The sequence below is a fragment of the Pleurodeles waltl genome, chromosome 2_2, assembly GCF_031143425.1.
Source record: "Pleurodeles waltl isolate 20211129_DDA chromosome 2_2, aPleWal1.hap1.20221129, whole genome shotgun sequence".
Taxonomy (NCBI): Eukaryota; Metazoa; Chordata; class Amphibia; order Caudata; family Salamandridae; genus Pleurodeles; species Pleurodeles waltl.
The window spans coordinates 640,457,992-640,473,579 of record NC_090439.1 but is presented as its reverse complement, the minus strand read 5'-3'; the positions used below and the strand labels follow the sequence as shown (position 1 = coordinate 640,473,579).

Below are 15,588 nucleotides of genomic sequence, written 5' to 3'. Positions count from 1 at the left end.
TGATCATGAAGGTTTAAAGTAGCAGCGATTTGTGGGCTTGGGAAAATGATGAGCTGTGTTACCACCTGGCGGGAGGTGGGGTTTCATGCTGCTCCTCCCCTGGGGCACCAATTGTTGAAGGGAGGGCTGGGTGTTCCAGGCAGTTTATTTGGTGTGCCACTTGGAGCTCCTCATTGTCAAGAGCGGGTTGAGAAGGATGAGATTCTTCACTCTGTGCCTCTGGCACTCCTTGCTGTGCATTGTAAATGGTTTAGTTATTTTGCCTTGTTTCCTAGTAATATTGATTTTATTTAACCCAGGGCTGGAGGGAGTTGTTGGGTAAGGATTTGGGTGGTTTGGGGGATAATTGCGTGTACACTGGTCCTGTGTCAAGATTGCTGGTTTGTTTTGGGGGTGAATATGGAAAAGAGTTTCTGCTCTTGCAATCCCCTAAGCTGAGGCTTCTGTTGCTTGTTTCGGCTTTTTCTCTTCTGCTTTTTTTACTATTTAGATAGTGATCTCATTTTTTCATTGGGGAGCGCGATGTCTCTGGTTAGGGACAGATGATCAGTTCTTTTTGTTATATCCTGTGTTTCTGTTGATATGAAGGTGGATGTACAGGCTGCTTCCTTTGTTGGCCCTGGGGTTGTCAGGCATGAAAGGGCCCCCTTCTATTGGCATTGGTGTTCCAACAGTAGAGTTGGAGAGCGAGATCATTTCTTGTTGAGGGGCTGGAGGGGCTGATTAGGCCTTGTTTTCAATGCTAATATTACCTCTGGCATACACAACGGATGTTCACTCAATTTGTCAATGAGAGGGGAGCAGTCAAAGTGATGGAAAAGCCCCTCAGCATCCTGGGCCCTTCTGACTAAACTGTTCAGGGCCTCCAGTTTTGAGTCATTGCTGGTCATGAACATAGCTAGGGTATTCAAGAGATCACCTTGATGTTCTAGTTTCAGTGAGTGAGTTTGTGCTGAGACTACTTTTTGCATTGTGTTGAGGAATGCCTCCCAGGTACTACTCTGCTCACTGATGTTATTTGTGTTGCAAGTTGTTTCCATAGGGTCCTCAGTGAGCTCAGATGCAAATGTGGGAAGGGCCAGTCGTATGTCTGTGCAATGCTTCAACTAACTCATTGGTGTCCTGATCATTTTCCGGGAGTGCTGGGAGTACTGCTGATGTAGCAGAGATTTTAGTACTGTCCCTCATGTCACAGTAATCATTTAGATGTGACAGTCTATCTCTTATGATAATCAAAGTGCTAATAGTTTGATTGTAATGTGATGCACTCAGAAGTATTATTAGTATGCATTCACATTAGGCTAGTTACTGAAACCTGTGTGGTACTGAGGTTAAATTACGTTTGGAGAATTCATCTGTTGTTATGTTATATTTTAGAGACTAAACTAATTGTATGCATTAAAACGATATTAGATTTTTGAAGAAGAGTGTTTTAAATTTGTATTTAAAATAGAGAAATGCAGTGCTGCGCAACATTAATGGAACTGTATTTCCAAAGCTATTTTGTTTTAAAGCTACTGTGACATAAATACTAATGAAACTTTATTAATGTTAAAATTATAGTTTCCATATTAAAATGTATTATTTGAATGTATTAATGTGCTGTTTTAATTTCACTTGCATTAGCCTAAGTGAGGCTTGAAAGGCCCTGTATTCATGATTGTGCAGAAAATGTCAAATCCTCTTGCTAACATGTATCTTTCTTTAAGATTTCATTTCTAGGAGAATACTAGCTTTGTAATAGACATCTATTATTTTACACATAGTTTAGAAAGTCCTCCTTGAGGATGGAACATTCAGGACTGTTGATTGACAAATTAAATAATTGTTGCAATCTTGAGTGGAACAGTAAAGATGGACACTGTTCTCATGGCAAGCCTATGAAACCATACCAATGTTTCAAGTTGGAGTCGCATGATCGATTTCTACCGGATGTTACTCCTTCAATGTAAGGGGGACTGATGAATTGATGAATAATCTTGACCTATGAACCTTAATATATTGTTCACCAGCTGGACTGTGTGCAGAACCTAGAGAAGAATCCCAGAGATGCTGAAAGTACATTTCCCCATGCAGGATCCTTTTGCCCCATCCCATTTTGCCTGCTAAACTCTTTGGACTCTGAGAGGTATAATCCTCTTTACCCTTGCCACTTTGAAATGCTTTACTGAGACTTAGAGTTTTCTCCCTAACCCAAAGAAGACTCTTGACCGAGCTTCTGAAATGCTGATGTTTTCCCTTTTTAATTACTTTTTGCCCATCTTAGTTAGTGATCTGTTGCCCGAGATTACATTTTTCCAAATTCTTTTTGCCAATTTGATCTTTTGTCCACATGTGTTCTGCCCAGCACGTTAATCACTGATTGACTTATCTGGAGGGTTTCCCTTGACCAAACTAGTTGAACTTTGATGACTGTAATTGCCTTAATTCTTATTAAAACTGAGCAATGCTTGTTTTCTGTCCATCAGATAATTTTTGCTGATGTTCTGTATTGCCTTTGTCAACCTTGGTGATACTGTATCTTTATAACTTTGTCTTGAGAATTGTCTATATGTCTTTGAGCTTAAATTTGAAATAAAACTCCTTAAATGTATTTCCTACTGGAGTTTTCCTTGTAAGGCCACATTGGTCATACTGTGTAATTGAATTGGCTTGCATTGAAATCTGTTTGGTATTCCACACTCTTATGTTGGGTCTAAAGATCCACTAACCTCATCTGGCATTGAATCCTGCGAAGGAAGAAAATGCTCCAGCACTACTAAGCGTGCTGCCTGGTCACAGCAATTGATATTTGAGCGTTTTCTGAGATACTTTGAAATGAGTGGCTGGTGCTCCTTACTCCGAGCCTTTTTTTGTGGAAAAGCTGTGTTTGAGCCGCAATAGGGTCCCACTGTGTTCATGATCTTTAGTGCTTTGGATAAAAGCTCCAGGAAAGACGGTGAGAGACTCAGGCTTACTGGAAATCGTGGGCCGCTTGGGTTGAATGGTGAGGACTTGATTCCCCTCCTTAGGGCTCCACTATAAAGCGTGCGCAAGAGAGAGAGTAATCCGGATAGTAGAGGATGGTGGATGACCGGAGAAGCCCAAAAACGAAAAGTAATTCAGCTTTTCAAGGGCCTGCGCAGGGAGCACATGGCATTGCGTAAACCACTCTCGGACCTAGCCTGACTGCTTCCGCTCAATGCCAGCTGGACTCTTGTGAGGTGCGCCAAGCACCCTCCATGCTCCTGGTGCATCTGGCCTAAGCTGCATGTTGACCTAGTTTGGGTAGAGTCTCAGGTGCCCCACACTTCTTTGAGCTTTTAATTTTAACTTCGTGGGGCTTCCTCCTGACCTCCACCTGGTGCACCTCTCACCTCATGTTATAACCATTGGTTCTTCGGGGTTCAGTGTGCTCTGGTATAAGGCAGTGCTAATTGCATCAGGACAGCCTGCTCGAGGGTGTTCAGCCGATGTTGGATGCTTTTGGAGCAGAAGTGAAGGAAGGGACTGCAGGAGCAGGGCAACAATGTAGAGCCTGCAGTCCATTGGTGCTTGAAATGCTGCCAGGCTGATGGTGGTCTTGGTGGGCCTCAGAGGGAATGGGGCGGCTACCTTAAATTCATGCCCTTGCCACGGTGATCCGATGACAGCAGTGTTCCCTTGCAGCCAGGAGATGAGTAAGGAATTCCTGACGGCGCCGACTTGCAAGCACGAGCACTGCAGCATTCATGATTGTGTTCAATCCCGCTTAATAGATCACACACATAATTTCAAGCTCCCCTCAGAAGCCCCCTTGATTTTTTGCTATTTTGCTCCTAAAACACAGACAGAACCAATAAAGAATTAGGGAACTAAAATTAAGAACAAGATACAGCAGACAAACACATTTTACTGATGCTGAACGTGGGCTATTCGTATGGAATACCAAGTAAGTGACGCTTTTATAGTATTGTTGAAAAGCTTCCAAAAAACACTCAAACACAATCTTAGGCGGCCAAGCCAAGATGAAATGGAATAGAAGAAAAGCAAAAAAAAACAAATAACTAAGCAAGCAAGCACTGGAGAAATGGGAATGTAGCATACCTCCAAATAAGGGTTTGCTGAAAGTGAGTGCACATTAGGGGGGTTTGGGGAGCCACCCAGTGCTTAATTTGTAAATACAAATGTGCCGGTGCCCAAAGCTCTCCATTGAAACGCATGGCTCCTGTAATTAAATGTGTGAACACAGAATACTGAGGCAGCCTAATCATGAAGCCTTCTCGGGCCTCTTTAATCCACTTACAGCCACTCCCTACCCATTCAGCTGACCCTTGCAGCTTTCTGCTTTCTCCCTTTGTGGCGCTTTTTAATTTTTCTCTTCCTCCGTCTTTCCCATATGGGTCTTTTGCTCGCAGTAAATGCTTGAGGCAGAAAAATAAGTGCCGACCCTCAAAAATAAGTGCTGGTGCCCCGCATCGGAAATTACTGGCTCAAATTAAGCACTGGAGCCACCTCTCAAGATCCACTCAGAGAAATAAGGACAGACTTTGGGAAGTCTTCAGGCATGTCCTGCTGTGGCACCAGAAATGGTCTCCTGCTGTGGCGCCAGAGAAGCTAATGGTTAACGTAAGCAGAAAACAAGGTGCACTAGTTAGGCCAAGCCAAGCACAATAAGTCAGCTGATGCGTGCCTCAGTGCACGGAAGCCTCTGTCCCCGCTGCTATAGTTTCATTGGGAAAGTGATGAAAATCACTAGAGAAGTGATGGAATGTGTCAGCAGGGGTTTTGTTGCCTTAATGGGACCATATAAGTAGCTTCCGTAAGAGTTTATAGATTTTCAGAATAACAACAATAGAACCTCTCACTAGTGCTGCTAGGTGACAGACTCAAATATCTTCCTTTTATAAACACACACGTGTATTAAAAAAAACACCTGGTTTTGAAGAAAAGTACGTGGATTTTGGTCTGTTACAGCGGCATGCCTGTTTAGTTTGCTAACATTGTTTAGGTAGAAAGTTGAACAAATAACAAACACATTAAATTGATTCAGTCAGGCTGCGCAGTGTATTTGAACCCGCAGTTTTGTGTTTTATACAAATTGTGAAACTGACTTTGCTCTCACTTGCTTAACTAATTATGTGATCTGTACAACTGACTGACAGAAAGGTAAGCCTCGTCAAATTTACTGATGACGAGCCATCTCTCGGTGAGATTTCAGGTCAGGTAAAATTTAGCCTGTAATTCCATCCCCCTCGCCCTCTCCCCTAACCCCTTGACACCCCCCCCCACAAAAAAACACACACACACATCAATATCAGGGACATCAATAACTTTTGACAGTGAGGTGGGGTTTATTGGCTGCTATGGAATTTGGGGAAATGCCATATGAGCGTCAGTGTTTGCAGAATTATTTCCCTAGTTTTCGTCTGGTGTTTCAGATATTTAGGCTGCATTAAGCAGCAGAAGTATCTGTGTCAATCACAACTTGCAATCCAGTTAATTGTGCCATTCTGAGGTACTTAGAATGCGACCCTATGTCTTCAGGAGCAAACAATAAAGTCCTGAAGTAGCTAGAATCCTGCTCGTCGAATAGGTGCTCTTGCAAACTGTGTAAATATTTGACTCTTAGGCGATTCACAGAACATGCTAAAAAATATAAAGGAAAGTTTGAAAATCACAGATATATATATATATATATATATATATATATATATGTGTGTGTATATATATATATATATATATACATATACAAGTTTCTATAGACCTCATATTCACTTATGAAGATTGATCGCCAAATGGACTTGTACGAGTGCATATTACTGAAAAGTACAATTCTAACACAGATAAAAAATCGTGGCCGCACACCACCTTGTTAATAAGGCCCATTTCCTCTCTTCAGAACTCCCACAGTTCTTAACTCTAATTTCCTACTACAGAAAATCTGCAAAACTTGCAGATATTACCCAATTGGAAGTGGAATTGATCTTGGAAAAATGTACAAATCATTATCAAGGGTTCGGAATTTCTAAATACGGATTCAGCTGTATGCGCACTAACTTGCGATCTCAGGGGTCATTCCAACTTGGGCACTAATTTGGTGCTGCGACTGTGCACCCGCAATTTGGGATTCTATAAGGTTCTGTTATTAGTGGTTGCACAATTACCTCACTATTCTGTGTTTCGTAATTCAGAATGGGGAATAATGTGCTTTTTTGTGCAATTCTACCGTTCCAAGGTGCACAAATTCAACATTTTCATTTTTTATCTCTATGATTTGCAGCACATTTTTCGTGGCAAAAACTGCATGCGTGAACACTTGCAGAGTTCAGTTTGCACCTGACATAATCCTAATTTGGGGCCAATTGAGAGTGTAAACTTGTTTCAAGATTATTATTCTCATTTGTCAAAAGAGCTTTGGCAGCAATAACCATTTTAATAATTGGTCCCTGATAGTTTGATAAAAATGTATAAAGTTCTGGGCACAATGTATGCACAGCCATCCATGCTGCACACACTTCTGGCTGGTTGATTCTACAAAGAGGTAATGATACCACCATATGTTCTTTGATACAGGAATAACATTTACCTACAGAAAATAAGGCCAGATGTATGTACAGACAGGGGCTGAACAGTGGATGCAAATTGCTCACCAACATTTTGCAACCTCTCTGCAATTGTGCGATGTAGCCTATGTACTGTAATAGGCCCCAAGAAAAAGAAAGAAGGCCCACTCTGGTCAACACATGGCTTAGAAGGGAAAAGTGCAGAAGTGTATATTGTGTGAGACAAGTGCAGGCCTCAGACTGGGTAGGATGACAGGAAGGAAAATGAAGAGAGAGGCCAGGTGCAGGGCAAAGCAGTTACAGCTGGTCCTTCCATGCCACAGATAATTTAGAAGGTCACACACACAAGAGCCTGAGCCACTTTCTGATACCAGTGTTAGGAAGAGGTGTAAATCATGGAAGACCTGAAAGGGAGACACAAAATGCTTGTGTAAGTCAAGGTTTGGTAGAGGGAGGAGGACAGGCCATAAAAGTTCAGGGCATGGAAGTAGTAGGGAGTATACACAGATAGAATTCCAAGGGTGGGATCAAAAGACACTGCGCTGGTTAGAGGACGTATACGTATATTATCTATACCACAGATGCATTTTAGTGACAAGTAGTCAGATGCTTTTTAGAGAATTATTGCTTTTTCTAAAATGAATAACGATAACAGAGAGCTGCGCTGCTGTACTAATTGGGAATATGATAAGTGATGTGGGACTTCAATTGCGGATCAAGACTATATAAGATGCTATTTGTTAGAGCTGAGTTAACCCCCCTGACACAATTCCTAAAATGGAAGATTCCCCTTTGCAGTTAAGATACCTCCTCCTTGAAGGGTTAGTACCTTTTAAGTGGTTTGCGAATAGAGCTGCAGACAACTATTGATACAGCTCACTGAGAACCACAAATTAGAAGGTATATCTGTTTTGGTTCCCTCCTAATTGTGATTTGGAATGAGTTATAAAGCTCATAATAGACGTTAATTCATTGTAAAGAAAACAGTTGCAAACCCTGAGATTTTACAAATGTTTACATCTGGCCAATATACCCTACTGGTGTGCAAAGCTTGTGCCCTCCTCTTGGATTCCTATATGCTCCCAAGCTCTTCTTTGCCTTACATAACACTATTTGTCTGCTTCACTTTATCTTACATAATACATTTAATCAGGTATTGTTTTTATTTGGATTGTAGTTTAAAAAGGCATTTACCTCTCTTAGCAAGGGAGAGCTGATACTCAAAAATTTCTAAATGAAATGAAAATGAACTAATGATCATTTAAGGAACTTTAGCTAGACTTTTCAACTAGAGACGAAATACTTGAAAAGAAATCTATCCAAAAATTAAAGTGAATGAAATTTAGCTGCATGTGGGGGAATGTCTACTTTGCGGTTGACAGCAGTGTACAGTGCTTTTTCATGCTGCAGTAACACGGGGGTTCGAAGATGCCAATAAGAGACCAGGGGGCAGGAAATGAGATAGTGACCCCCTGCACCTAACAAAGGATTGCCTTTAGTCACTCCACAGGCCGAAGTGGTGGAGCCGTCATGGTTCTTTCAGTCGACCAGTTTTCGAGGGGGCAAAACTCGGTGCTCCACCCTCAGCTTCATACAGGTATGGGGTGTGACGTCATGAAGGGACGTCACAACACAGCTTAAAAGCACCACAGGATCGGGGATGTCCTCTTTGTTCTCTGGCCACGTGACTCAACAGATGGAGGATCCAGACACACCTTTCCGCCCACCGGGAGTTGCCTTGTGAAACACCCACCCACCCTCACCTTGAGCAAGGGGGAATATTTTCACAGCTACTTTGCTGGTTTACCCGCTTGATGAGGTAATGAGTATCTGGGCACGGAGCTAGCTGGAGAGGGACTGACCTACTGGTGGTCCTGGACCTATCAACCTTACTCTAGGTTTTCTGTGATTGATTATTGGTGGGAACTTCACTTGGAGACTGGTCAGGCCACAGGTGCCCTGGTAGGGACGATGTGTTATGTAGCTTCCTGGTGTTGTGTGCATTTGCATTAATTTTTCATCTCTCATCTAGTCAAGGGTGGAACTTGAACAAGTAAATGTTGATGGTGCTATTTGCCCCTGACTCTTGGGGGAGAACAAATGAAAATTATGGGCACAAGCTGCTTGACCATGGGGGGTGTAAATTAAAGATGCTTTGCTGTCCACAATGCGACCATTGGTAGGAGCACGCAACTGGGAGTGTTGATTAACAGTACTGAACATGTTTACCACTGCTGAATCATGGTGGAATGTATTTTGATCTTTCATACTTTCAACTATTGATAGACTTAATGTTACTCACTGTATACTATGATACTTGTCTTTTGTAGCCTTGAGAAAGCTGTAGGCTGTTGAGGGGGTGAAACACATGTTGGCTACAGCTACAACTTTGATTTTACCACAAAACAAAATGTATCATCTGGAATAAGCGTCTCAAAGAAAATGGGATGTGCCTAAACACGAAGATAAACTCTGCACTGATTTGATCAAAGGTAGATTTACTTTAATCCCTTCTTAGAAGATTACTGATCCTGAAGTAAAGTGGGTCCAAACCTCAAGTAGTAATCCATCCCAATGCTTGGATTACAGGTATTACTCAACAAGGAATGAGTGTTGGACCTTGGAACTTATTCTGTAAGCATTTACTTGCTTTTCTTATCACTGATGTATGTAACTGCCTTCCATCACTTGAATTAATTTTGAGAGATTAAAAGGCAGATATACGGAGCATTTTTCCAGTTGCAAACAGCGACCAGAATTATTTTTTTTTCTATGTAACAAAGCAAAATGCGACTTGATACTTATTTACCAAATTGCATTTTGCTTTTGCAATTTGGTATTAGGAAGGGGCGTGTTTAGGAAGTCCCTTCCTAATACCGAATCACACTGGCATGTAGGTATGTTTTGCAACGGTGAATGCAGTTGCAAAACATTTGCAGTTGCCACCAACTTCAAGTTGGTGTTAACCCATTTGCAAACGGGAAGGGGTCCCCAATGTGTCTGAGATACATTTGTACATTTCATTTTGCGACTGTCTAATTGCGACTGTGCAAAAAGCCTCAATTAGAGACTCGCAAAATGAAATGGACACACATCTGGCCTCACATAGCTACTTCATGGTAGAAGGTTCACCTGGGTGTCTGACTCCTCTTTCTTGTTATTTTATTGGAGGGAGGGGTGAGCTGCATGGTGCTACTGGCCGCAGTGTGTAGTTAGCGATTGGCACGTTGTGAGCAGACTATAGCCACTGAAACTAACCTCGATGTAATGGAGACATAAAACACACCACAAGAGAGCATTACATTTAATCTAACACACAACTGCTTCGTGAAAGCAGCATTAGTTTACAGAATGCACATTTTGTATGTCTGCGCAGCTCACTGGAAACATCTTTTATGGGAACACCTGGCCCAGGTGTGCAGTTAGCGTATTTGCCGTCTGACACGTTAGTAAATGCAATCAAGTTCAATGAATTGAGAAGGTATGGACGTCACGCGGCTGGAACGACAACCTGTAAAATCAATGCCGGGGTGAGAGCAGTAGGTACTGCAGACAGAATACTAAACGTATTCACCAGCAGGCCGTTGTGAAAATATGGAAAAGCGAGAGAATTGTTTGCAGTAAAAGCCTTTTTTCATCTCGACAGTAAGAAAGCGACTAAGCATGTGGGAGAATATTACACACTACATCATATCTGAAGGTAGACGCCAAAGAGCAGGAGTTTGAAATACAGCACCTTTCACAGCCGAAGATGTATTCAGACTCTTTTCCTGGCTCCTTGATGATCACTTTCTCACAGTACCAGGACTGGGCCTCGGAGCTGGACTCACACCGCATCAGCACTTTCCGCAGCCTCCCGAGGGACACGGCTTCCACCTCAAACCTGTCAACCTAGGAGAGACGCAGCCGGGGTCAGGCAGAGCAGTCAAAAGAGGACTATCGTGTTTGAGAAAGAGGGAGAACTGCAGAGCTCCCTGGTGATGTCGCACTATCACAGGAGACTGGCTGCTGCACTTGGTGCTGTCGTCGGCAAACTGCAAAGTAAACTTACCTGCATCGGATTCAATAGGAAATACATTGCTATATTGATAGAAAATATATCTATAGATCCAAACTGAACATCAGCAATTGCTCTATGGAGACCACCACTCTACAATTACGCCTCAATTCTAATCTTCAGCACAAACACGTTTCCGGACCCACACAAACCTCGAAGCTTCACAATACTCGGCTGACAGTCAGCTGCTTTTTATATAGCGATTAAAGCCGCAACTTTTTAACTGGTCGGTGCTTGGTTGTGGTAGGTGTTGTCTGAGATTTAATGTGATTCCTCCTCATCCGACCAAGATAGGACTGGGGAATCAAAGCAACCCTGGCAAAGTTCTCAAACCAGCCCGCTTCCTTCATCTACTCACTCTAACTCTTTCCGTCCATCTATTCTCTCTCTCTCCTCTGTTCCTGATCTCTTTATCTCCGCCTTCCTCCCTCCCTCTGTTTCTCTCACTCTTGAAGCCTTCTAGTTCAGGCTTTAATTAATCTCAGTGAACTGGGGGAAATGACAGCGGCACCAGCAGTGGCCCCGGGCTTTCAAACGCGGCCTCTGATGCGTCCAGCTCACCCGAGAGAAGTCTGATGGAATGAAAGACTAGTCCGCCCTGTCTGGGACTATGCTTTTGTCTCTACGCTAGTCTTCTGCTCTGAACCCGAACACTTTTACCCCTCTATATTTTAGTATCTTTAAACCTTCCTATGCCTTAATATTTACAACCAGCCTAAACCACATTTTACCTCTGTCTAAACCTTAAATGCTGTTATCTGGCTATTCCCTTGTACCTCAAATACCACGGTAGTATCTCCTCCCATACGTTAGCATCGCTACCTATAACCTAGCAGCTATACCCTACCTATACCCAAGCACTTCTGCCCTTACACATACCCTAGCATTTCTATCTATATGCTAGCAACTCTGTCCCTAACTGAGCCATAGCAGCTCACCTCTACCTATGCCCTACTAACAGTACCTATACAGTAAAACATATAACCTTCCTATACCCTAGTACCTCAAACTCCACCTAAACTCTTGTGCACATATCTATACCCTAGCACATTTGCACCCATCAACAGCCTAATACATGTACTCTGTCTATGGCCTAGGACATCTACCCATCCTACACCCTAGTGCTTCTCATCCTGCCACTATCCAAGTGCCTCCAACCCTGAATGCCAATCCCCAAATACATTTCCCACTGTTTATTCTCCAGTACACCAAACTATCCATACCTTAGTTTTTATAACCTACCTATGCCCTAATACCACTACGTTATCACCTATAACCTTGCCTAAACCCTATATGCTTCGGTATTCTCTGATACCTTAAGTTATCCAAGAGCACCACAAGACCAGCTTACACCCTAGTATCTCTGCCCCCCATCAGTACAATAGTACGGCTCAGTTTGCTCTAGTGCTCCTTGATCTGTTTGCCTAAACTCTATACATTTACCCCTACCTAAAATTTAGTCTCTCTAGCCACACTACACATTAACACTTCTACCCCTGACTTTACCCTGGTACCTATACTCCTTCCTATGACGTAGTACCTCTACCTCTAAACACAGGTACATCCAAGTAGCTTGTTTCCCTCCTCTCTCCATTATTCCTGCCATTATTTATGCCATTATTCCTGCCAGTTTTCTGGTCCCCTTTTTTGTTGTTGGTTGTCAAGCGTCCTATTTTTTCAAGGAAAAGGTTTGTGCCTATTTTATTTATTCTCCCCAGTTTAGTTTGTTTCCCCAGCCTGGAGTCATCAGGCTGGCACCCCATATTTTGTTTGTCCCCAAATTGAGATAGAACCCTTCGGCCTCATCGTTCTTTATCTGAAATAACCACCACACCCCATTTATGGCAAAAGACAGGGTCAGCTGTTCCACTGTAGTTACATCTTCTCCAAGCACTGCCACTGCACCACAATCCTAGCACAGTAAGCAGATCTAATATCTGCGGCCTACGAAGAAATCTCGGTACACCTCAGGCCCACCATTAGCACTCCCATCTGGTCTCTTGCTTCTGGCCACAAGCAGCTCGGTGCAACTCACTTGAAGCACCACCAGCTTTTCCAGTACTAGAACCAAAACGTCCCAGTGAATGTTTAGCTGACTGACAGCACTGTTAGTTATACCTGTTCCCGTTCTCTACAATGATAAGGGTGCCGTGGACTACAGGTCAGTATTTAAGTATATTGGCAGAGCTGCCTGTTAGGTAGGTAGTAGTGGGGAACACGAGTTTTTCGAATCTTAGGTGATATAAATTCAAATTTAAATTGCAGTAACTAAGTGTGGCTGTTTGTGTGTGGGTGGATGGATGTGTGAGGATGCAGGGAGAGAAATGGAATAGCATGTTTAGTGAGGATGCTGTGTGTTGGTGATGAGGAGGGTCACAGTATTCTATCTGTTGGCTGCATCTAACTGGGGTTAAGAGCTATGTGGGAGAGTAGAGCACATGTGTAAGGGGGGGAGTACAACTGCATAGGAGAAGGAAAACAGTTTGAATTGAGATGAAAGAGCATAAAAGTAAATGGGAAGGGCCAAGAGGAAAGCAATATGAATGGAATTGGAGGGAAAAGTGAAAATAGTAGCGAAAAGTCAAATGAACAGAAGAGAGGAGAGGAAATGAAAATGTGAGTGAATATGAATAGGAGAAGAGAGATTGGGAGCACGAATTTAAGTGAAAAGAGGGATGGCAAATAAGGCACTGCTAGGCCTGGCATCATTGAGTGGTTCCCCCTAAAGAGTTTGCCCTGTGACCCCCTGTTTTGCTGAGGTCATTTTTGCTAGCTTTAGGACTCTGGGCACTTTACTACTGCTGACCAGTACTAAAGTGCAGGTGCCCTTTCCCTAAAACAGGGTAACATTGGTTTAATGCACAATTGACATATTTAATTTACTTATAAATCCTTAGACAAGTGCACTACAGGTCCCCGGGGCCTGTAAATTAAATGCTACTGCTGTGAGTGCAGCATTGGTTATGCCACCCACTTCACTAGCCCTTTAACATGACTCGAGCCTGCCAATGCAAAGCCTGTGAGTGCAGTTTTAAACTGCCACGTTGACCTGGCAAGTTAACCCTCTTGCCTGGCCCAAATCTTCCTTTTTAATACATACAAGTCACATCAAAGGTATGCCCTGGACAGTCCCAAGGGCAGGGTGAAGTGCATTTATAAAGTTGGACATGTACATTTACATGTCCAGGTAGTGAAAAACTGAAATTCGTTTTTCAGTACTGCCAAACTTTTCAGAACCACAATCCACCTTTTAGTACAACAAACATTCAAAACCCACCTAGCTTAATGGACATGAGGTGAGTGTTTTTTTTATGTAATAAAGCATAGTGTAGTAACACAATGTTAATTGCAGAAGGCACATTTTCCATTCAGTCACTGAATTTACACGGACATACAATTTTATAGCTAAAACTATATTGCACACAAATGATAGTCTGTGGTAAGCACATTTCAGTGAATATTTATTATTTCTGCATCACCAAGTCAAGTGTCTTGATTTGTTCTAATTCTACTGAAATCTTTGTTTCCATCACACTTAAGAAACATATGGGCATTGTTTTGCTTTCCTAACTACTGAATGTGTACAGATAATTTACAGCTATATACTTTTTGCTACTTGTTAGGAAAAAATAACGTCCTCCAGCTTTGCTTCCACACTTCTTGTACTCCATTTTGTCATATAATTCAAATTACTTTTTTTCTCTGACTTGTGAGTGAGAGGAGATCATAAACATCAGTCCCCTGTTAAAGTATAAGCAGCGGAAAGACATAGCCTGACATTGGACCTTTGTCTTTGAAGCACAGCAAATGTGACACAATAAATGCAGAATTTAAAGGCATATTTATTTATTTCCTTGACTTTAGTGACTCAACAAAAACTGGGTCACGAAACACAGTTTGGTACTCACTGAACTAGTAGCTCACAAAGATGTTGGAAAAAACTAAGCACCAGAGAATGCAAATCTGGCCCCAGCAACAATAAAGAATCATCAACAAGGCAAGTAGAAGAAAAATAAACATCTCTCACATCTCACACGGCATCTCAGATGCAATGTGTCCAATGGTAGATCTATTTAAATCATCCCTAAAATATGTGCATCTTAAACTTCCCAAAGCTCTGCATTTCACTGGTGGATCATTATACTCAAAAAGCTAAGACTCTTGAGAGGAACTTTAAGGTCAAGGCAAACCACTGACCATACCCTTTTTCAAATCATGCTGTACTCTACCTATTCAACTTTCTTTCCATAAAATACACTGATGATCTAATCAATGCTATTTGCATAGGTTTCTTTTCAGCTTAATTGTGACTCTTTTTGTATGTATATAAAATATATTTCTAACATCCTGTGCCATCAAGAGCAATTTCTCCCTTTCAACCAAAGAGTCCCCTAATGAACGAAACACATCATCTACATAAAGCCTATACCAAAGAAACAAGGTCCTCACCAGTCTTTGCACAGAAAAGGCATCAACCAAGTAGATGACACTTCCTAGGAAAGCATTTTGAAACAAACTCTTATTCAGATCTCAGACTTCCTTGAAAACAAAGAACCAAAAGAGTTTGACCCCGTTAGAAATGGGGTCTTTGGTTGGCAGTCAGGTTACCCCTGGTCCAAGCAAGGACCCTCACTCTAGTCAGGGCAATAGAGATACATATTTAGATACCCCTGCTCACTCCCTTGGTAGCTTGGTACAAGCAGTCAGGCTTATCTTAGAAGCAATGTGTAAAGTATTTGTACCAACACACACAGTAATATAGCGAAAACACTACAAAATGGATACCACACCAGTTTAGAAAAATTGGCAATATTTATCTAAATCAAACAAGACCAAAACATTAAAAATCCAAAATACAAGTCAAGAGAGGAATTTTCAAAAGAATAAGAGTCTTACTCCTTAGAAAACTATGGAAACATTGATTTTACACAAAGTACCTGGTTTGCGTAAAAAATAAAGCCACATGTGTGAGCGTTCGTTGGAAAAGTCAGTGATGTGTCCATTCCT

General features: G+C 42.1%; 1 protein-coding gene across 2 annotated transcripts in view; it reads right to left on the bottom strand.

Annotated features, from left to right (window-relative positions):
* Window positions 1-15,588, bottom strand: part of LOC138282511 (oxygen-regulated protein 1-like) — an 896,912-nt gene that overhangs the window by 110,801 nt on the left and 770,523 nt on the right. For both annotated transcript variants that reach the window (XM_069220189.1, XM_069220190.1), the window contains one exon: window positions 10,261-10,415. In XM_069220189.1, the coding sequence (XP_069076290.1) occupies window positions 10,261-10,415 (155 nt within the window). The remainder of the gene's footprint in view (window positions 1-10,260; window positions 10,416-15,588) is intronic.